The 22,814-nt window shown below is 33.8% G+C and overlaps 1 protein-coding gene across 1 annotated transcript in view; it reads right to left on the reverse strand.

Moving 5' to 3' along the window:
- Positions 1-22,814, reverse strand: part of LOC136043425 (alpha-amylase 4N-like) — a 50,237-nt gene that overhangs the window by 15,835 nt on the left and 11,588 nt on the right. Inside the window, exons 4-8 of the mRNA XM_065728337.1 lie at positions 18,803-18,918; positions 14,929-15,038; positions 13,406-13,534; positions 8,362-8,486; positions 4,972-5,040 (exon numbers count right to left, since the gene is read on the reverse strand). Of these exons, the coding sequence (XP_065584409.1) occupies positions 4,972-5,040; positions 8,362-8,486; positions 13,406-13,534; positions 14,929-15,038; positions 18,803-18,918 (549 nt within the window). The remainder of the gene's footprint in view (positions 1-4,971; positions 5,041-8,361; positions 8,487-13,405; positions 13,535-14,928; positions 15,039-18,802; positions 18,919-22,814) is intronic.

The following is a 22,814-nucleotide window of genomic DNA, read 5'->3' on the forward strand; positions in this document are numbered from 1 at the left end:
CACCTTGTCACTCTGCAGGAGCGAATTTGAAAGTTCTCAAATCGCAAGATGGCACCGTCTCTACGGACTGGCTCCCTTGACGCTTACAGTGCCTCAAGTGATGTTTTAATTTTAATTCTTTATAGAATGTATAGAGACATATAGGACAGTTTTAGCAGTTCCTCCCTTTACATAAAATTTTCCCCTCATTTTAAAAACCGGCTAATATTGAGATTGGATTTTGGAAATTTTGAGAAGTAGGTGTTATATAGTATAAATAATATTGGAAAGTTCGTCCGGGTCGGCGTGAGGTATCGTGATGATTTTCTTACATAATTAGTTTTAGTGTCTTTTCAGTCTATGTTTTGTTGCTGTATTTTTTTCGCTTGTTTTGTGTATGTCACCAGGACCAAATTTGGCTTTCGTGTGAATAAATCTATCTATCTATCTACTTATGGGGAATAGGAAAGAAATATACAATTGAATCAGGGTCTTTGGCAGGCTTGTAAAGAAGCACTACCCAGTGATTCACCAATTATATGAAACCCCTTTTTATCTTTAAGTTACCCCTCTTCATATTATGAATCGTACTGTAACACTCAAACCCTAATATCTAAATGCTCATTTACCTTCTCAAAAATGCCTATCCCCTTTCAGGCTACAGGATATTACCCCTGTAAACAGTTAAAATCTACTTTAGGAAACTCTGCCCTTTTCCGACCCCCATTTAACGCCAAATATTCAAATTTATCTCACTAGCCTCAATCTCTCCGGGGTTTTTGGCCTGCGACGATGACTGAATGCTTGAAGTACCATAGGCCCGTATCAAAACGGTAGCGTTGTACACATTGACAACCCTCAAATCTGAGTTATATTCTGCATCCCCCTCCTTCCCACTCCCCTCTTAAACTAATTATTTTTGAAATTTCTTTACATTTAAATCTAAATTTATGATTTCTTGCTGTCTTGCTGCTATGAATGGCCAATTTCTCGAATTTCCTTGCCCTTTTCGGGGGAGGTGGCATCGGCTAGAATTTTCCTTCAATAAAAATAAAATTTAATTTTTCATGAAGTAATTGGGTTAAAAATCATAGTTTCCTATAAAATTCACTTCTAATAGCCCATGTCCCCAAGCATATCATCAAAATTTGTGCATAAAGAACAAAATGTTTTTCTTTTCCTAATAACTTAGCCTAATTTCAAAATGCCCCCACTTAAATTTAAACCATCGATATTGCACCCCATCCCTTCTATATCAATGTAAGAAACCTTCCCCCCTACTCAATTTAAATTGTTGGCTTTCGAAGTAGTTTTCACACCGCAGCGTGGATACAAAATGAAAATTTTGAAAGAAACTTTTTTTGAAGAAAAGTAGTGAAAAAAATTTAAACTTTTTAAAAAAATGTTTTATCATTCCGGTTTCAAAGAATTCTAGTGCTTTAATTCCAGGCGAAGTGCTTTAATTCCAAGCAAATTGCTTTAATCAATCGAGAAAACTGAGTTTCTTTATACAGAGTTTTCTTAACAGTTATTTCCTTAAATGGCGATAAGAATAAGTCTTCTAGGTGGTTCAAAATACCTTCCCAGGACACACGTTACCCTGTAGACCCACTTCCAAAAGTGTCATTTTCCACACCTAATCAACATAGCAAGAAAGTAGCTAAACTAGAATTTTTGAGAGATTTAGGTAACTTTTTTATGAGAAAAATTTATAGTAAATAGAGTAATCTAGAGGAAGGGGCAACACAAACAGTAAGCTTTTTATCTTTAGCCTGGGGATACATCTGATAATATTAAGGGGGGGCGGTTTCACATAATAATTCATTAGTATAGTCAAAAGAACACATGTCCTATTCCCCACGTGGAATCCCAGTTAAAGATTCAATCAATTCAATCCTTGTCTTTAGTTTTAGCGAAAATAACTATGTTTTTCTCAGAATATTCACTCCTTTTCCGCAACTAACTAACTTAAGACTAATAACTTACACTCAACCTTTGATCCCCTCTCCGAATAAACATTGACTATGTAAATTATTTAATCGCTTTTTTTCATACGAAAATAGAGATTATAAGCTCATCATCCCCCCCCCCGACAAAAAAAAATCAAAATTCAGTTTTAGAGATTATTTTAACTAAAGGTTAAAACCGAGTCTTTTCGTCCAATCATTTAACCATGTGTCAGATTATATTTGCTCACGGTAAATATGTATTCTAAGCTGAAATACACCCTACGCCCAAGGGTTAATCATTAACTTGGCTTAAACACATCTGTCAGGTTAGCAATAAAGTACCTTTCGAATAGGGATAGAATTTAGCTTAAATCTTTATGATAGAAGAAAAAATCTGATAAAAATTTTTTTGCATTAGGGGAAAGGGGTGGGGTTTTAGCTGTATATTCAATACTTGAAGTTATAGTAGGTTAAACTTGGGTATAATGTTCCCCATTTTTTTTTGTTGGGGAGGGGTATGTGCATAAAGACTCACCAGCATATAGGCAGGCATCCAATTCTTTTTCAAGTTTCTAGAAGCATCCATTTTAGAAAATCGAGTTGTATTAAGTTAAAGATTAGATGTAGAACCGATGGAATTCCCTTTCTAGTATCTAGTTTCCTACCCCCGGGAACAATAGAAAATTACCCGCTCTTGATAGAAAAATAAAATGACCATTGTTCCTAGAAAATCAATGAGGATCAAGTGATGCTTCTGTTCCTGGAAATGGTGGGACACCGTTTGTTTGTCCTGCTAGTAGAATAACATGCCTTTGTTCCAAGAAAATCGATACTCGTCTAGACTGTGTAACGGCTCTGCTCCTAGAAACGGTGGAAAAATCCTTTGTTTGCCGACAGGAAAAGGCTATGTATGTGTGAAGCATGAAAATATCGGGTTATAATCAATTTGGTTCATAGCTCTACTTGAGGGCCCTTGAAGGTTTTTCCTGGCTCTTATAGGTTCTTTAAACAATCGAAGAAACTATTACGGCACGCGTACGCTCGTATATTGATGAAAACATTTCATATTACGTAAAAACCAAAGAAAACATTTGGCGGGGCACTGAAGGTTTTATTACCTTCACCTGAAGGTGAATTTTTTTATACATTATTTCTTAAGCAATCGAAGGGAAAACAAACTCTATTATATAACAGACACCTACATCTCTTAGAAAAACATTCCATATGAAGTAACATTCACCTGCGTCTTGAAGAAAATTAACAAAAGCTTCGCCTTAGTGGAATCGCCTTTGAACTTCTTCATTATCATAGTTCGTTAAGGGAAGAAAAGAGTAGCGGATATGGATGTCGTCAAAAGCAGATGGCCGTTACTACTGCCTGCCACCATTTTCATGAATTTTGAAGCTCTTTTTCAAAATTTCTATAGATTTCTTTACTTCTGAATTTTAAGGTAAGAACAGATTGCAAGTTCCAATCGATATTTAATATGATCCATGATGTAAAAATTAAGCTCGGATTTTCGGTACTCGGTACCCAGGGCAGGCCAGGTCTCGGCTCCTTACATCCTAAAAGTATCTAAATCTGGGGTTGTTACTAACGAATAAATGAAACTTAAAAAAAACAGAAATTACCGCAAAAAATATTGGTATTATCACTGCTTTACCAAAAGGCTGTGAAACTAAAGTCGGTTCTTCGATACCCAGGTCAAGCTTCTTTTTCTGTAAGATCGGGGTAGCATTTTGCTAATTTTGGTGCTTTAGAAATGAGCTAAATTACAAATCATAAGAATTAACATAAAAGATTGTTATAGGAAGTATTTTTAAAAGTTTCCGATAATTTATTTTTTTTTTATCTCACCACACCAGAACTGGAATTTCATCTTTTTTCTAAGTCTTTGGTCAAATTTGTTGCACAAGAATAATTTACAATTCGGCTCATTTATAGCTTTTTTTCTCTTTTTTTATTCGGAATGCCGTTGCTAATTTCAGCACAAAGAAGACTAAAAATAGCGATGTATTTAACAATGTGGCAAAGCAATACATAAGGCGTGACACGATATACAGGTATTCCTGGGATTCATATTTATTAAAACCATTACTCTAGGACGACAGATGTCAATAAGATAGATGGAAGACGACTGAGAATAAATATTTATTAATTTAATACCCCCCCCCCCGAAGATTTAGATATGAAACCAAAAGAGCTCGATATTGATTTTTGCTATAAAAAATAGTGTCCCTTGCGGTTTTATTTTAAATACAAGAAGACAGGGCTGTATCCATGATCTTTTGGGGGGGGGGAATTAAAAGTATTTTTTCGGGGATGGGTACAAAATAATCTTTAAAAACGTACCAAAATTTGTTTTGCATTCATTTTTGATACATTTTTACGAGTCATACAAACATTTCGGGGACGAGGGGTTCAAACCCCCTACCCTTCTCTGGATATGGCCTTGGAAGAAGATTCTGCCTTCTACAATTATTTATTGGTTTTCCTGGAATAACAAAATTGTCAAACTGCTATCCCGAACTTAGATGCCTTTGGGTTCAGTAACTAGAAGATACTGCACTAAGTTCGGATTCCAAGGAGCACTAGCTCAAATGCCGAAGACCTGAACTGCAAGTTCGACATACTTCTTTCTAAGTAAGGAAGGACTTTATTTTTCTAATCACAAAGTATGAGGTTGAATTGTTCCTCAGCATTTTTGAAATGGAAAAATTATTGAAGTGGAAAAAATTAAAAGGTTAAAATCTGCTAGAGTATTGTATCTTGGCTATCAGAAAATATTTTTCATGAGACAAACTAACACGCATGCTTGCAAGCAATGAAAACTATTGAATACAATTAAATACTATATTTAGTACAATTTAGTTTTATTTATTAATTTAGTTGGAACATTTTTCTTACTTTTTGAAAAATAAGGAATACTTTTCATTTATTATGAATAATAAAATGTTCATTTGAAGTCTTTTCGATATTTTGTTTTCTTAAGTATATTTTGAACTATACAAACTTTGCAAAATAAATCAGATAAATATCTTACGTCAAAAAAGAAGCTAGACATTATTCGTGTCCATCCATAGGGATAAGCAAGCATGAAACCAACAGCCATCTAGAAAAAAAAATATACATATCATTAACAAAACTCCAAGGCAGGTATCAACTGGGCTAGAATAAAAAAAAAAAACACTCAACTGATTTCAAGAAGGTATGTTTGTAGTGAAATTTGTAAAACCCTTGTTTCAATATTGATATCTCAATAATTTTGAATCTAACCCATAGGACTGCACGGGTATGGGCTATTAGAGGCGTAGATAGGCTTTTAGGCTCCTGGTTAGTGTTATTTTAGCCCTCCTTCCTCAAATATACAAATTCACGCAAATGTAGAGGGAGGGGCAAGTTTTTTCCGATATTCTTAAAGAAGTTACAAAAAAGTGATTTTTCAAATTCAAAGAAGAGGGGGAGGCATTTGTATGTTTTTTTTTTATTTTGTAAGGTAAATTTAAAAAAAATAAATCTAGGGGAGAAATATATTAACAGGGGAGAAATATATTAACACTGCGCTTGCTCCCCCCCCCCCCAGTTGACACCTTACCCTAACCCCCCTTGACGGCCCAATTGAGCCTATGTTCCCGAAATAAAGGGTGCGTTCGGTTATTTAAGTGGCAGCTTATGCACGTTTATCAATTGTCCACTAGCCTATGCCACTAAAGGTAATAGCAAATAATCAATGGTCCTCAATAATACTAGAGTTCTGGAAAACATCCACTGTAACAGTTTGTAGTAACGAACTATAAGTTAGGAGCGACCCGGCTCATTTTTGATATGAATAGATACATCAAAAGAATTGGATTTTTATGCTGATTTTAACTATATAATTTTCATCGAGGTCAGTCCTACCCATCAAGAGTTACGAGCCTGAGAAAATGTGATTTATTTTCAAAAAAAGGGGGAAATACACTCCCTAAAAGTAATTTTGCAGATGATTCTATCTGCAAAAATACAGGGTTTTTTATTTTTTGCCAGAAGAAAGATTACGGATGCGTGTTTATTTGTTTTTTCCAAGGGATGATCGTATCGGCCCAGTGGCCCTAGAGTGTCGCTAGAAGGCTGATTTGAACGGAAATTAAAAGTTCAAGTGCTTTTTTAAGAGACCAAACATTGATGGGCATCTAGGCCCCCTCCGACGCTCATTTTTTCCCAAAGTCACCGGATAAAATTTTCAGAGAGCCATTTATTCAACAGTCGAAACATTTAATAACTATGTCTTTGAGGACGACCTAATCCCCCACAGTCCCCGGGGGAAGGGCTGCAAGTTATGAATTTTGCCCATTGTTTACATATAGTATTGGCTATTGAGAAACATACAAACATTTATAGGGGGATTTTTTCTAGTTGGGGGGGGGGGTCAGGGGAGAGGGTTACGTGGGATTAATTTCCATTGAGGAGTTTTATGGGGGAAGAGAATTTCAATGAAAGGAGTGCTGGATTTCCCAGCATTATTTAGAAAACAATCAGATATTAAATTAAAAAACACAAGTTTATTAAACTGAAAGTAAGTAGTAATATTAGAACTTAAAACTAACAGAAACTATTATGTATATGAGGGTGTTCGCCCCCTCGTCAATATCTCGCTCTTTACGCAAAAGTATTTTTATTAATTGCAAAATAGCTATCTATTCCAATTAAACGGCTTTTGGGATTCAGGGGGCATTCCTTTAGAATTGGAACAAAATTCGAACTTTAGCGTAAAGAGCAGGGTATTGACGATGGGGCAAACCCCCTTATATTACATATACGAGGGAGTTTCTTCCCCTCTTAGGCTTGTGATTGTTATTAAATAAATAAATAAAAACAATTTTTTTCCAACTCAAAGTAAGGAAAAACATTAAAACTGAAATTGTTACGTGTATGAGGGGGTTGCCCCCTTCTGAGTACCTCACTCTTTACGCTAATGTTTGACCTTTTGTTCCAATTATTTAAGAATGACAACTGACACATAAGGACAGTTTAATTAGAATAATAAGCTTTTTATAAATTCACAAATATTTTAGTGTAAAGAGCGAGATACTGAGGAGGGGCAACTCCCTCGTATACGTAATAACAACCAAAAGAAAAATCCGATCAAATTGCGGTTCAAAACACATCGCGGTAACGAACAGTTATTAAGGAGCGACCCAGCACAATAGTAACCGAAACTCTAAAAAACGGTTTAAAAAAAAAGGCTTTTGATACCAATAGATATATTAAAAGAATTTGCTTGATATGCTCATTTTAAATATATAAATTTCAGTAAGTTTAATATTACCCATCAAAGGTTACGAACCCGTGAAAATTTTCCAGATTTTCGAGTAAAAGGAGATACATCCCCCAAGAGTCAGCAGATCAGAGAACCCTACTGCATATGTTTCAAGCTCTTATCTGCTAAAATGCATTTTTGCGAGAAGAAAAATCATGGATACGTTTTTTTCCGTGGGTGGCCGTATCAATCCCGTGGTCCTAGAATATCAGAAGATGGCTCGTTTGAACCAAAATTAAAAGTTATAGTGCTCTTTTTAAGTGACCAAAAAATTGGAGGGCAACTAGTCCACCTCCCCAGCCACTTTTTTCCCAAAATCATCCGATCAAAGTTTTGAAACAGCCATTTTATTCATCAAAGTTGAAAGGCCCAATAATAATGCATTTAGGTATAACATGACCGCCCCCCCCCACAGCCCCAGGGGACAGGTCTTTAAGTTATAAAATTTAGCCATTGTTTACGCGTAGTATTTGTTATTGGGATGCATGTATATATTTTTGGGTAGGGATTGGGACAAATTTTCTTCTGGGGGTTTTTCCATGGAGAATTTTCCATTGAGAGGGAATTTTCCAGGAAGTGAACTTGTCAGGGGAAATTATACACCGTGAGAATTTGCCAGAATTCTTATACAAAATTCTTCTTATGTGTCTTGCTTTCTCTTTTCCGTCTCGATTTCACGCGTGGATTGGTTAAGAGTAATTGTCCGTGGTAAATTTATTACCGGGATTGAATTGTCTAGAGGATATTTCCATGGTAAGGGGCTTCTTCGTGGAGTTGGGGTCAGATTTCCTGGCATTATTTAAAAAAAGATCAGAAATTCAAAAAAGTTCTGTTGAAAGTTAGGAGTGATATTAAAACTTAAAACGAACTTTAATTATTCCGTATATTAAAGGGGTTGTCCCCTCTTCAACGTCTCGCTATTTACGCTTAAGTTTGACTCTCTCTCGCAGCTCTATTTTTTTTTACAATAGAAAAACTTTAGCGCATAGAGCGAGGCGTTGAGAAGGGGACAGTCCCTTTCATATACAGAATAATTTCTGTTCGTTTAAGTTTTAATGTCGCTCCTTACTTTCAGTAGAAAAGGTTTTCTTTTTATTTAACGTACACCAAAGAACAAAAGAGAACGTTAAAAACCTTGTAAAGTTTAGAGTCCTTATGGGTTATAATGTCAGGTCCTCCAGCACCATGACCTCTCTGGTTGTCATGGTTGTCAACAAAAACAACTGCGCTGGTTCCAGGAAGCATTCCCCAGCCCTCACCTGAAAACATATAATAGAAAACATGTTTGAATAGATTAAAAACTCAAATCCGTTTTTCCAAAAAATATAGAGATGGCACTAAAACAAAATATGAAAAACTGAACCACAAGAACACAGAAAATTTTATAACCAATTACATTGAAAAAAATAACTAAGTATTTCAATAAAAAGCAAGAAGTACTATTAAACATTAAAAGAGAAAACAAATTCTCATTGTCAATTTCAAGTTCAAAAGACGTCAAGTTCGAAATGAACAGAAATTACTTATGCAGAAATCGATCATAAGAGAATCAAAAACTAGACAAAGGTCATAAGAAAGCATCTTTAGAAAAAATAGAAAGGAATTAAAAAAACTTGAGCTTAATTCGTTCATAGATAACCAAATTGAATTTTTGTATAAATGACCTAGGCGTGCATGTTAAACACATTAACAGTTCAGACAAAACATTTTCTTAGTAAAAAAAAAATAGAACAAAATCCGCTTATATAGCTTAAATCAGGGGTCTTTGCAGGATTTTTAATGTCTAAATCTCTAAATCTCTACTCTAAATTTAATTTTTTTTTTTGGGGGGGGGGGTGATTCTTATTGTTGTTTTTTATTAGTACGAGGCAAATAGATTTCCAAAAATACAAGGAGAAGGCCAAGGATTTGTTTTCATTTTTCCAGAAGTGGGTTAACAAAAAGAGGTACTTTTAAAGCGTTCAAAATAGGAGATATTCTCTTCCTTTTTCAATCAAAATACCGAAAATTCATTTCTAAAAATCTATGGGGTTCGAAAAAATCTAGAGGCCTATTGCTCTCCACCGGCCAACCTACCCACTTGATTGGTACTGAGGATAAGTTGTGGGTTGTCTTTACGATTTAATAAATAAATTAAAAATAAAAGTAAATTAAATTTGAAAAAAAATATTTCCTAAAGATAAAGGTCTTCAATGAAAACTGAAGAGCGATATCGTAAATTAAAGCGAGCAAAAGTAAAGTAGCATAGTAAGTCAAACAGTTACAGTTACAGTCAAACTGTAGTAAGGAGCGACCCGGCTCAATAGTAAACGCAACTCTAAAAAAACAGAATTTTGATGCTAAAAGATACATCAGAAGAATCGTATTTTCATGCTGATTTTAAATATATGACTTTCATCAAATTAGTATTTGTCATCAAAAGTTACGAGCCTGAGAAAATCATAGATTCTTAACGAAAATCATACCATCGCATTCGGCGTATCAGAGAACCCTATATCAAAAATTTCAAGCTCCTATCTACAAAAATATGGAATTTCGTATTTTTGCCAAAAGACAGGTGCGTGTTTATTTTATTTATTTATTTTTTCTTTTCCCCGGGGGTCATCGTTGGAGGGGCTATGTGGAAGGATCTTTCCTTGGAGGAATATGTTAAGGGGGAAGAAAAATTCAATGAAAAGGGCGCAGGATTTTCTAGCATCACTATAAAAAAAAAAACAATGAAAAAATAAACATGAAAAAGTTTTTTCAATTGATAGTAAGGAGTAGCAATGAAACTTAAAAAGAACAGAGATTATTACGCATATGAGGGGTTCTAAAAATACTTTAGCATAAAGAGCGAGGTATTTAGGAGGATATAAATACCTCTCTCTTTATGCTAAAGTATTTTTAGTAATTTCAACTATTTATTCTATGGCCTTTCAGACTCAGGGGTCATTCTTAAAGAATTGAGACAAAACTTACGATTTAGTGTAAAGAGCGAGATATTAACGAGGGCACAAACCCCCTCATACACATAATAAAGACATAAGAATATAAAAGTTTGTTACGTAAGTGAATTCTTAAGTTACGTATGTTTTTTACTAATAAAAACGTTCGTTAAAAATTAAAAGTTCTAGTTCCCATTTTAAGTAACTGAAAAATTGGAGGGCAACCAGGCCTCTTTCCCCACCCCTTATTTCTCAAAATCGTCTGATCAAAACTAAGAGAAAGCCATTTAGCCAAAAAAAGAATTCAAAAACGTTTCGAAATTACATAAAAAAACTAGTTTTTTTTTTAACTGAAAGTTAGGAGCGACATTAACACTTCAAACGAACAGAAATTACTCCGTATATGAATTGGGTTGTCCCCTCCGCAATCCCTCGCTCTTTAAGCTAAAGTTTGACTATTTGCCACAATTCTACTTTTTAAAACAATTAAAAGCTTTAGCGTAAAGAGTGACGGATTGTGGAGGGGACAACCCGTTTCATATACGGAGTAATCTCTGTTCGTTTTAAGTTTTAATGTCACTCCTTACTTTCAGCTAAAAAAAAACTAGTTTTTTTATTTAATTAAACTTGAAACGAACAAAATTTTGTAAAAGGAATTAATGAAACCTAAAACGAACAATTAAATCAGCCTCGAATATAATCCATGCCACTATGAATAAATAAATAAAACACAAAACCGAGCAGAAACTCAAGTGAATAATCAGATCAAAATTACGAGCACACATTAACGCAAATAAGAATAGGGATATCGTGCTCTCAAACCTCTTAAAGGTAAAAGTGTCACTTTGTGCTATAAAGTTCTAACGGTGTATTTTTCATTTCGTCATAACAACAGTAGTAAACAATCATGATACTAATCAAGTTTACAGAAAAGAAAACAATTTCGTAAAATAGATATATTTGTCACTTTTAATTCCTTTTACTATCTAAAAGGACATTTTTTTGCAATAATTTTGCTTTTAATTCCAGTTAATTCGAAAGTGTAGAAAATTAATACTTAAATGCACTTATCAAAACTTCTACTGTGGATTTTTGGAACTATCTATTTAATTGACTGAACCAACATTTGAGTGGGCAGTCAAAACACAATTCACTGAATGAGTTTTTATACATTAGAAAGAAAAAAACATTTAAATGGAAATTTACTGCATATTGGACTATGGAAGACATTAACTGTCCAAGCTATGATGATATACAAAAAAGAATTTCCGGAAATTTGAGCAGTTTTTTCTTCTTTTAATGTCCTTTTGCAGTACAAAATGACAATAATCCACTTTTTTTCAGATAATAAAAAAATCTAATGTATAATATAGAATACAAAATATATAAAAATACATAACAAAAATAATGTTTGTTCTATAATAATAACATTGTATAGTATACTAAGAAATATATAATAAAACTAGCTAATAAATAACAATAACAAAATCAATATCTTTATTACAGAAAAATACTACAAGAAAATCAAATTAACATTCAAATGGTCTCCTTCTTTTGGTATTCTACAATAAATTCAGAATTTCAATTTTCTATATATAGCTTCTTCAAACCCTTGTCCCGTGTGTTCAGAAATTCCGGATTTGATGGTGTAGGCCCAATATTAATGCATCACAATGTTAACTTTTAGTAATTATGAGTTAGGAGATTGAGCTGCTATTGATATTAAATATTTTATGTTTATTCCATGATTATGTGTTTGCTTGTGACGCGTGTTAGAAACGCGCGTTTGTTTTCAAAACTGTACATGAGAGCATGACGTCTATGTGAACTTTCAAGATACGAACTTTTCTGGGACTTGTAGACCTATCATACACATCCAAAAAATTATCGGACCCGTGTCCCATTTTTCTAATCTAGATGTAAGAAAATCCATCAAACACATTTTCTTAGCACTTTAGATCAATATGTAAAATCAAAGAATTAGATATCTAACGGCAGGGAGAATGGGGGGGGGGTCTGCATAAACTATAGGATAATTCCTGGCTTTTAGCTTTTAACAAGGCTTTTTAATTTCGTTGAAACAACTTAATTTTTATCCCTGTTTGTCGTATTATATTCAGATTTATTTTGAATATGAAAGAGGGCTCCCCCTTCATCAACCCTTCGCACTTCAATTTTTGAATAATATAATTTCGGTCATTATATTCAACCTGAAAACCAGTGTATCCCTTAGAAATATATTGCGTTGAGACGGAATTGAAAGTAAAAAAAAAAAAAATCAAGTTGTGTGTTTTAATTTAAAGAAGTCTTTGAGAAAAGTTTGATTCGGGGAAATATCCGCCATTCCTCCAGCTCCTGTTCATTTAAGTATATCAATATTACTTATTATATCATACTAAATATTTTCCTCCGTGTAAGAAAATTTAGAGGCAGAAATAATACGTTTTAGTTTAATCAGTCATTGTTTGGTAACTTTGGATAAAGCTTTGGATTACCTATAAACGCTTTAGATCGCTTAGAAACCGTCTAGATCACTTATAAAAGCTTTAGATTCCTTAAAGACGGTTTAGATCACTTATAAACACTTTAGATCACTTAAAAACGCTTTAGATCACTTAAAAACACTTTAGATCACGTAAAAACACCTTGGATCGCTTATAAACGCTTTAAATTACTTATAGACGCTTTGGATCACTAAGCGTTAAATACCTTATAAATGCTTTAGATAACTTAAAAGCACTCAAGATCACTTAAAAACGCTTTACATCACTTAGAAACGCTTCAAAACATCTAAACTTAAACTTTGCCGCGTACTGACAATAGTATGTATGGCAAATGGTATGCGTTGCATCTGACCTAAAACACTTTTAAGTGAGCGAAAGCGTTTATATCAATTACCTATAGCACTTAAAAGTAATCTAAAGTATTTAATAGTGATCTAAAGCGTTCTTAAGTGATCTAAACCGTTTACAAGTGGTCTAAAGCGTTTTTAAGGGATCTAGCACATTAATCCCGGCTGATCCTGGGATCTAACACATTCGTCCTGGCCGAGTGGATTGGTGCGCTGGATTCGGGATCCTTTGTCTGAGAGGATGCGGGTTCGAACCCCAGTATATCCACATTCTTCAGTTTGGGACGAGGGTCAGCCAATGTTAGCAGGAGTCACTGTCCTTTATAAATTTTATATTTAATCTTTCTTTTCATTGGAAAAAAAAAACAGATAGAATAGAATAGACTTGAATTCAACTCACCAAAGTTCTTCAAATAAGCAAGCTTCTGTCCATTCCTGTGTCTAAATACCTCTCCAATTTTTGCAGAATATTTAAATTCGGTAACTGTTGCAATGCCCGTGTATTCTGAGGCTTTGATTGGCTCATATCCTTCGAGAGAAGAAATAGTTTTATCAAAATTCTAGTAGAATTATACATCGTGGAATATAAATACACTATTACTAAAGACACTCGGCTTAAAAGTATGTAAATCAGATCGGAGAGAGTGGTCAGAGTAATGAGCCAAATGAATTTGCGCGAAAGTGAAGGGGTAAAATATCTTGAATAATAAATTTAAAAAAAACTACAACTAAAAATATTAATGCCGGTTATTTGGTGCTCGGATCTAAAGTTGGATCTTAGGATTTATAGTCGAAGTAGCACCTCAATAAAGTAAAGTAGATGATATGCAACTGTCTTATGTATTAAACAAAAAAGATTGCTTTTTCAACTGAAAGTAAGGAGGAATCTTAAAATTAAAACATACAGAAGCTGTTCCGTCCATGAGGAGAGTTGCCTCCTCTTCAATCCCTCGTTATTTTCGACAAAGAGTAAATTTATAGTTCTATAAAAAGCTTCTTTTTCCAATTAAACCTTGTTCTAGAAGGCTGCATGGGTTATATATGAATTTTATATGTTTGGATTCAGCATAAAAAAGGGATTCTTTAGATGTAAGAATTTTTATCAAGATTCCTTTTTTTAGAATTCCCGAAGCACTCCTTATTTGCAGTTCTTAACAAGTTCTGTGTAATAGGATACCAGTGGGATTATCACTTGCAAAAACTGCTTTGCTGAGAAAACAAAAGGTAATAGTGTATACAGAAGATGGAGAGATCTTTTTTAATGCATTGTATTCACTCCTCCGCCTCCTGCCTTTTTCAGTATACAGGGAGTAGGGCAATATTTTACTGTTTTTAAATTTTTCTATAGAATGCCAAAATAATTTTTTTTTTAATGAAAATGCGCCCAAAATGGTATTTCCATGAAAAAGAAAAAAAACGACGGTTAAGCTTATCGGATCCCAATTCAGTAACAATCATTTATAAGGACCGTTGAACAAGGTACTGAGTATTGGGTACTGAAGTCCCGAATTTAATGAGGAACCCATAAAAATTAGGAGTAAATTTATTTAAGCGCGAATTTCAAATAGAACATAAATTTTGGCCAAATCTGTCCTAACGTGAAAAAGACAAAACAAGCATTAGTTAAGCTGATCAGGTGACTATTCAGTAACCATGATTTATAAAAACCTTTTAGCATTATTATATTTTTTTAAGTATCTTGATAAATTTTTAAATATCTTTGTATTTTATTTTATTTTATGTGTATTTATATTTTTTATAAGTTAAAAACATTATAAATGAAAACCACTATCCTAACATTTTAACATAATGTTAAAAACATTATAAATGAAAACCCCTATCCTAACTTCTCTTTCTTAAACTTTTCTATTGTTTATTCCAGAGAGCTGGTCGACTTGGATTCTAAAAGGCTTGATTACTCACCGAGATCGATGACTTCTTGGAATACGAATGGTTTCCCAAAGGAGGTGTCAGCTAGTCCATTAACAATAGCTTGGAGGTCTCCAGGCCACATGTGTTTTGCGGCATCAATCCTGTAATAATTGAATTTAAAATATGGATGATTTTTCTGCGGTATTTAGCCAAAAGGAGATAACTCCACCTTTTGAAAATTTTCAGATGATGAAATCTATTGTTATACTGTTTCTGCTAAACCATTATTTTTTTTTTCTTTACAAATCTAATAAAAATATTCAAAGCAGCCAAAATTAAAGGCTTTCAAAATGTAGGAAGTTCATGAAGGCACCTAAAACTCCAATTCCAACGAGGATTATGATTTTTAGGGATTTTATTATTTGAATGCATAAGCTTTGATTTGGTAGAAACGATGTTCCACTCTATGTTTCTTTAAGCTTACAAATTATTTTAATTTATAAATATTTAATTAGAAAAGCAAGGCACAATACCAAATTAATGTACAAAATAAAGTATTTCCTAAAACACCTTTAGATGAAATAAGTTATAAATTTAGGAAACAATGCACGTAAAATTTTTAAACAAATTAACTCTATTTATGGAACTGAATTGTATTGAAGGTCATTTAAAGAACTTAAAGCTTTTAAATGGTATACAGACATACCTACATTGTAGGCCTGTAATCTAAATAAGAGGGGGCAGGGGATAGTTTACAACTGCCTCTCCTTAGATTTTTTCTGTCCCAATATATTTAAAAATACCTTTCTTTTTGGATTTCCATGGAAAAGTATCCTTTTTGAGTATTTTCACTGGGAAATCGAAAAACAAATCCCCCCCCCCAATATAAAAACACTAATATTTTCCCCAACCCCGATATTTTCTTATAAATAACAGTTGAATGTAACCTTTTTATTAGAAACTGCAGTTGACATTATCTGCGTGCCATCTATACAAATACAGAATTGACCATAACTAATCTAATACTAAAACGTTCAAATATTAATGGCTTACTATTCAGTCAGTTTTTAAAGTCTACTTGCCAGCTGCTTGATAAAACACAGTATATCATAAGGCCTATTTCAGCATGTTGCTCTTGTAAGGTACATGGCCAATCTCGTCGCATTTCAGCCTAAACTCTTTTTGTGTTTTGCTAGATTTTTTTTTAGTTTTTTTAATCAATATACGAATAAAAGAATAATTTTTTTCATCCACTATACCTATTTCAAATTGAACATTGCTTAAAACTAATTTACAACCTTTATTTTTTTTTAAGTATTCATTTTTTCTTCTTTTTCTGCCAGTTTTGGTTAGTTTTAACTATTTGTTCCCTCATACCAACAAAAAGTAGTGTTTTCGAAGACCTAACTAGTATCAGCTGCAACCCACTTCGATTCACCAATTTAGTACGAAATTCACTGCTTTGAATAAAAATGAAAAAACTAGTGTTTATATTCTTTCACCGTTATCCCTAATTTTTTAGAAACTCATTATAAGAATAAAAGCAGTTGTATTTTTTAAGTGCTTAAGTAAATTCACCACCTTTCTTTCAGATTTAATATCATAAGAAGTTCACTTCTCAAGATGATCTGTTGGTTTTTTGCCCAGTTTTTTTTTTTTTTTCAACTTGTCATGGGGATCAAGGGATTAGTAAATTTAACATCAGAAGAACTGGACTTCTCAAAAAGATATGTTGGGTTTTTGTCCATTTTTTTTTAAAATGCTTTTCATAGGGATCAAGGGAATAGCATATATATAACATCAGACGAAGTTCACTTCTCAAAAAGAACGGTTGGTTTTTTGCCCAGTTTTTTTTTAACTTGTCATAGGGATCGAGGGAATAGTATATTTAACATCAGAAGAAGGTTATTTCTCAAAAAGATCTATTGGTTTTTTGCCCATTTTTTTTTAACTTGTCGTAAGGATCAAGGGAATAGTATAGTTAGAATCATAAGAAGTTCACTTCTCAAAAAGAGTTGTTGGTTTTTTGCCCGGTTTCTTTTTTTAAACTTCTCATTGGGATCAAGAGAATAGTATATTTAAAATCAGAAAAAGTTCACTTGTCAGAAAGATCTGTTGGGTTTTTGCCCAGTTTTTTTTTTTTAAACTTGTCATAGGGATCAAGGGAATAGTATGCTTAACATCAGAAGAAGCTCACTTCTCAAAATGATCTGCTGTTTTTTTTGCCGAGCCTTTTTTTCCAAACATGCCATATGGATCAAGGGAATGATATATTTAACATCATAAGAAGTTCATTTCCCTAAGAAATCGGTGTTTTTTTCCCAGTTCGTTTTTTAAACTTATCATAGGGATCAAAGGAATAGTATATATAAAATCAGAAGAACTTGACTTATCAAAAAGATCTGTTAGGTTTTTGCCCAGTTTTTTTTTTTTTTTTAACTTTTCATAGAGATCAAGGGAATAGTATATTTAACATCATGTGAAGTTCACTTCTCAAAAAGATTTGTTGGTTTTTGCCAGATTTTTTTTTTAACTTGTCATAGGCATCAAGGGAATAGTATATTTAGCATCATAAGGAGTTCACTTCTCAAAAAGATCTGTTGGTTTTTTGCCCGGTTTCTTTTTTTAAACTTCTCATTGGGTTCAAGAGAAATGTATATTTAAAATCAGAAAAAGTTCACTTCTCAGAAAGATCTGTTGGGTTTTGCCCAGTTTTTTTTTTTTTAACTTATCATAGGCATCAAGGGAATAGTATATTTAGCATCATAAGGAGTTCACTTCTCAAAAAGATCTGTTGGTTTTTTGCCCGGTTTCTTTTTTTAAACTTCTCATTGGGATCAAGAGAAATGTATATTTAAAATCAGAAAAAGTTCACTTCTCAGAAAGATCGGTTGGGTTTTGCTCAGTTTGTTTTTTAAACTTGTCATAGGGATCAAGGGAATAGTATGCTTAACATTAGGAAAAGCTCACTTCTCAAAATAATCTCCTCGTCTTTTGCCCAGCCTTTTTTCCCAAACTCTCCATATTGATCAAGGGAATAGCATATTTAACATTATAAGAAGTTCATTTCCCTAAGAAATTGGTGGGTTTTTTGTCCAGTTCTTTTTTTTTAAACTTGTCATAGGGACCAATGGAATATTATATTTTACACCAGAAGAACTTGACTTCTCAAAAAGATCTGTTGGATTTTTGCCCAGTTTTTTTTTTTTTTTTTTTTTTAGCTCTTCGTAGGGTTCAAGGGAATAGTATATTTAACATCAGACGAAGTTCACTTCTCAAAAAGAACTGTTCTTTTTTTGCCCAGCTTTTGTTTTAAAACTTGTCATAGAGATCAAGGGAATAGTATATTTAAAATCAGAAAAGTTCATTTTTCAAAGAGATCTGTTGGTTTTTTGCCCGTTTTTTTTTTAAACTTGTTGTATGGATCAAGGGAATAGTATATGTAACATCAGAAGAAGTTCACTTCTTAAAAAGATCTGTTGGTTTTTTGTTAGTTTTTTTTTAACTTGTCATAGGGATCAAGGGAATAGAATATTTAGCATCATATGAAGTTCACTTCTCAAAAAGATTTGTTTGTTTTTTACAAGGTTTCTTTTTTTAAACTTCTCTTAGGGATCAAGAAAATAGTATATTATCAGAAAAAGTTCACTTCTCAGAAAGATCTGTTGGGGTTTTGCCAAGTTTGTTTTCTAAACTTGTCTTAGAGATCAAGGGAATAGTAAATTCAACATCAGAAGAGCCTCACTTCTCAAGTTGATCTGTTGGTTTTTTGCTCAGCCTTTCCCAAACTTGCCATTTGGGTCAAGGGAATAGTATATTTAACATTATAGCAAGTTCATTTCCCTAAGAAATCGGTGAGTTTTTTCCCCAGTTCTTTTTTTAAACTTGTCATAGGGATCAAGGGAATAGTATTTTAAACACTTACCTGAAGCCAGCTACACCCATGCTAACACATTTATTCAAGAATTCTAAAATTTTTGATCGAACGTAGCTACTACCCTGCCTTAAGTCTGGCATTCCACTCAGCCGGCAATTTCGTACCTAAGAATTTATTAAGATAAAATCAATAAGGTTCTGGTGACGTTGCAAATGATATCACAAATAATCTACAAGTGATGTACCTGTCTCTAAGTTTCTGAATACTGCTAAAATTAAATATAAAGAAGCATTAGTGTTTTAGCATAGCCTAATACCTTTATCCATATTCGGCCTTTATTAGGAAGCACCATATATATATTGCACCACATACTGCGCTGCATATGGCTTTGGCTTTATTCTAAGGTGGATCTAGTAATTAACAAGGCACAAATAACCAGACAGCAGTGTCACTCAAATTTAACATTATACCCAATATGACATTGTCGTATATTTAAAGATGAGGTTTTTTTCAAAAACCATATTGTATTTTAAATACTTCGTTTTGTTAATTACAAAAAGGTACCAGATATAAAAATTTCTTTCTAAAAGAGTTTTAAACAGCTCTCGATGGTTTTCCAGTGCCCAACTAGCAGTGAAGAAGGAGAAAAAAATAGTATTCAGTGGTACCCGTAGACAAAGTGACTTCCCTTCTTTTTTGGTAAAGGCAATTCCAATGGTGTACTTTTTTTTTATTCTGTGCCTTTCTTGAGGGATTCCATTTCAAATTGGAACTTTCAACTGAATGTCTTTAGCCGTTCCTGGTATTTTGCAGATGCACCCTTTTGACCACTTGGACACATAAGTTATTTTTTTTATTTAGTTCAACATCCCTCTAGCACTCCTTGAAAGCTTAAACTTAATCCCATTAGCTATCCCGAGGAATTGCAGATACGCTCTTTTGACAATCTTAACATTCTTAGCCATTCCTGAGATATTGTGAATATGTCAGTGTCTTTTGATTTAGTTCAACATATCCTAAGCATCCACTGAAAGTTTCGAACTGACACCCTTGCCCGTTTTGAGATGTTGCAGACACGCACTCATGGCAACCAGGATGTATATAGTGTCTTTTGATACAGTTTAACAGTTTCCAAAAAAATGAACAAAAATAGTAGTTACCAGTTATTTTCTGGCTCGACATATTCTTCAAGAATATTGTTTTTAAATTTTTGGTTACTATGGGCTGGTTTTTGTTTTTTAGTAGGCCACACCAAGGGGACAACCATGATTGCTTAGAAAACAAAGAATGTAATTATGCTTAAAATAAAGTTTAATTATAGTATTATTTTAAGTGCTTATATATTATACCGCCAACACTGAAGTGCTCATTTAAGCAGAACCTAATTAAACCAGTTTTTCTGACAATGTAAAAAATCCCTTCCATTTACCATCTGTATTGATAGAGAATAATTTCTTGGTGTTCAAATGAAAATTTGGGATTTGCCAAAGAATGAAAAAGAGTCACTTAGGTTTTTCCAGGATAAGGAAATGATGCCCAAAACAAGCAGTGCGTCAATGGACACAACATGACTTTATAACCTTTCGATAAAATGCCTCGTTGGAGGTATACAAGTAGAGCGTGTCTGAAACAAGCCGCTTTGCGTGTTCTAAACGCGATTCTTGATAACGTTAATACGTTTCGGGTGGCCAGCATTCTACAAGTTTCTTCCATAGTTTCCACAATTTTGATAATAAATTAATATACTTTCATCGCATTTTGTGAGATTTCATTAGGATTGATCGTCAGAGAAACAGGTTATACTTAGGTTCTACTTAAATGAAGCATTTGAGTGTTGGCAGCATAATACATAAGTACCTTATATTGTTACACAACTATCTTAATTAACTGCGATATTTTTTCAAAAATATTTTGGAGGATGAAACAAGATTTAAACAAACCTAATGAAATTACGAAAACAATTTTGTCTGAAGTTTATAGACAGCTGCCAAAGCGTTTGCCAAGTAATGCAATGTGTAATTATATTCTTAAATTTATTAATTGCCGATTCAGAAGAAACCATGAAAATAACAAAAAATGAATAGTGATTTGCCTTGCAGATTTGGTGTTTCAGAACACCGCCTACTGCTACCAATTTGGTTCCTAAGGCCATCACTTCTGGTTCTCCCCTATTTATAGGGACTTGATATCTGTCAGGCCTTTGACTTTCTTAATTATCCGGCATTATTTATTTTTGCTGCTAAAAAGGCGTAAATCACTTCCTTATTAAGTCTTAGTGATATGTTCTCTTGCCTTCAAATCTGCCTGAAGATTTTTCATCAAAAATTTGAGGAGCCAGTATCTCGAGACAGATATATATCTGTCTGACGGACCCTGACACCTTTTGTTATGCACGCCATCTATTTTGTCGATCCTCACAAAACATTACCCGTCTTCTTTCACATCGAATGGCATCAACACCTCTCTCGTTTCATATACCGATGACGTCTTTAACATCAGTCAAACTATTAGAAAACTAATTTAACACTGGGAAGTGTAAGTACCTCAGTTTTACTGATGAAAGAAAAGTTTTTCATTCTTCTTTAGGTTTGCTAAATAGATGCTTCAACTCCCTGCAAAGGCATGAAATTCAAGAACAGTTTGGGTTGCGGACTAGCTAACCCAAGAAACCTGTTTTTCATTAAATGATAACAAAAGACGCAACAGTGGTGTCCTTTGTTAGCGTATTGTGCAAGGTTCGGGTTGAGAGTTTGCATTATAATGTAAACAATACTTGCTGGCATGATTTATTTAAGCAAATATTCTATTCATTTCTATTAGGTCAGTTATTTTTTGGTCTCTTTCTCATTTTTAATCTTTGTTTTTCAGTGTGTCCACTATTTACTCAATGCATTATAATAACTATAAGAAAGATTTAACGAAATACTAAGCGGAATAATGCATAATAAAGACACAAGAATCCAATGTTTCTCAATACCGAAACTTATGAATAATATTAGGAAATGAAAAACTATGGATGTTACCAATGAGGTGTGTTTTAACAACTAGGTGTAATGGTAATATATTAAATAATATCTGCCTTAAATCAATCCCAGCGACAACAGGGCTGGCACAAGGACCTTGCAGTCATGAAATGTCGTTGACCAATAGATGGATACTTCTTAAAACAAAAACGACTTGGTTTTATATAATTCCGAGGACCAAAGGGGCAAAAATACAGTGGGCTAAGTCTCAGCGTGAAGTTTCCACGTTTTCCTGTTTTCGGAAGTGGGAGGGGGACATTGCCCCTTTCCTGCAGGTGTTCATGTTTCCAATCTTAGAGCCTTGAATTTTTAATTCAGTCATTTTTTCAATTATTTTTAGGCCCGCAAAAAGAAGAATATTATTGGGGGAGGAGGGGCTTGTAAGATGTTAAATTCCATTCAAAATGGAGCCATTCTACGGTCATACTACTACCACAACTGCCTTGAACTCACCGCAGCATCAAGCCACCTGAGCCACTATAGCATAACGCAAGAGCTAAGAGCTCATATGGCACTTGTGACGAGGCGAGAAGAGCTAAGAGCCAAGAGATCATATGGTATGAGCTCTAACAAAATTCTATGAATCAATAGATTGATTTAAAAAGGAAAATAAGAGGCTTAATGCCGGTCAAGATTTAAAATAAGAGCTCTGAGTCACAAAGTCCTTCTAAATGTCAAAATTCATTAAGATCCAATCACCCACTCGTAAGTTATAAATACCTAATTTTTTCTAATTTTTCCTCTCCTTTTTGCCCCCCAGATGGTCGAATCTGGGAAAACGACTTTATCAATTCAAATTGTGCAGCTCCCTGACACGCCTACCAATTTTCATCGCCCTAGCACGTCCAGAAGCACTGAACTCGCCAAATCACTGAACCCCTCCCCCCAACTCCCCCAAAGAGAGCGAATCCAGTACGATTCTGTCAATCACGTATCAAGGACATTTGTTTATTCTATCCACCAAGCTTCATCCCGATTCCTACACTCCAAGTGTTTTTCCAAGATTTCCCCCTCCAAATCCCCACAATGTCAAAAGA

This window comes from Artemia franciscana, unplaced genomic scaffold (genome assembly GCF_032884065.1).
Source record: "Artemia franciscana unplaced genomic scaffold, ASM3288406v1 Scaffold_592, whole genome shotgun sequence".
Taxonomy (NCBI): domain Eukaryota; kingdom Metazoa; phylum Arthropoda; class Branchiopoda; order Anostraca; family Artemiidae; genus Artemia; species Artemia franciscana.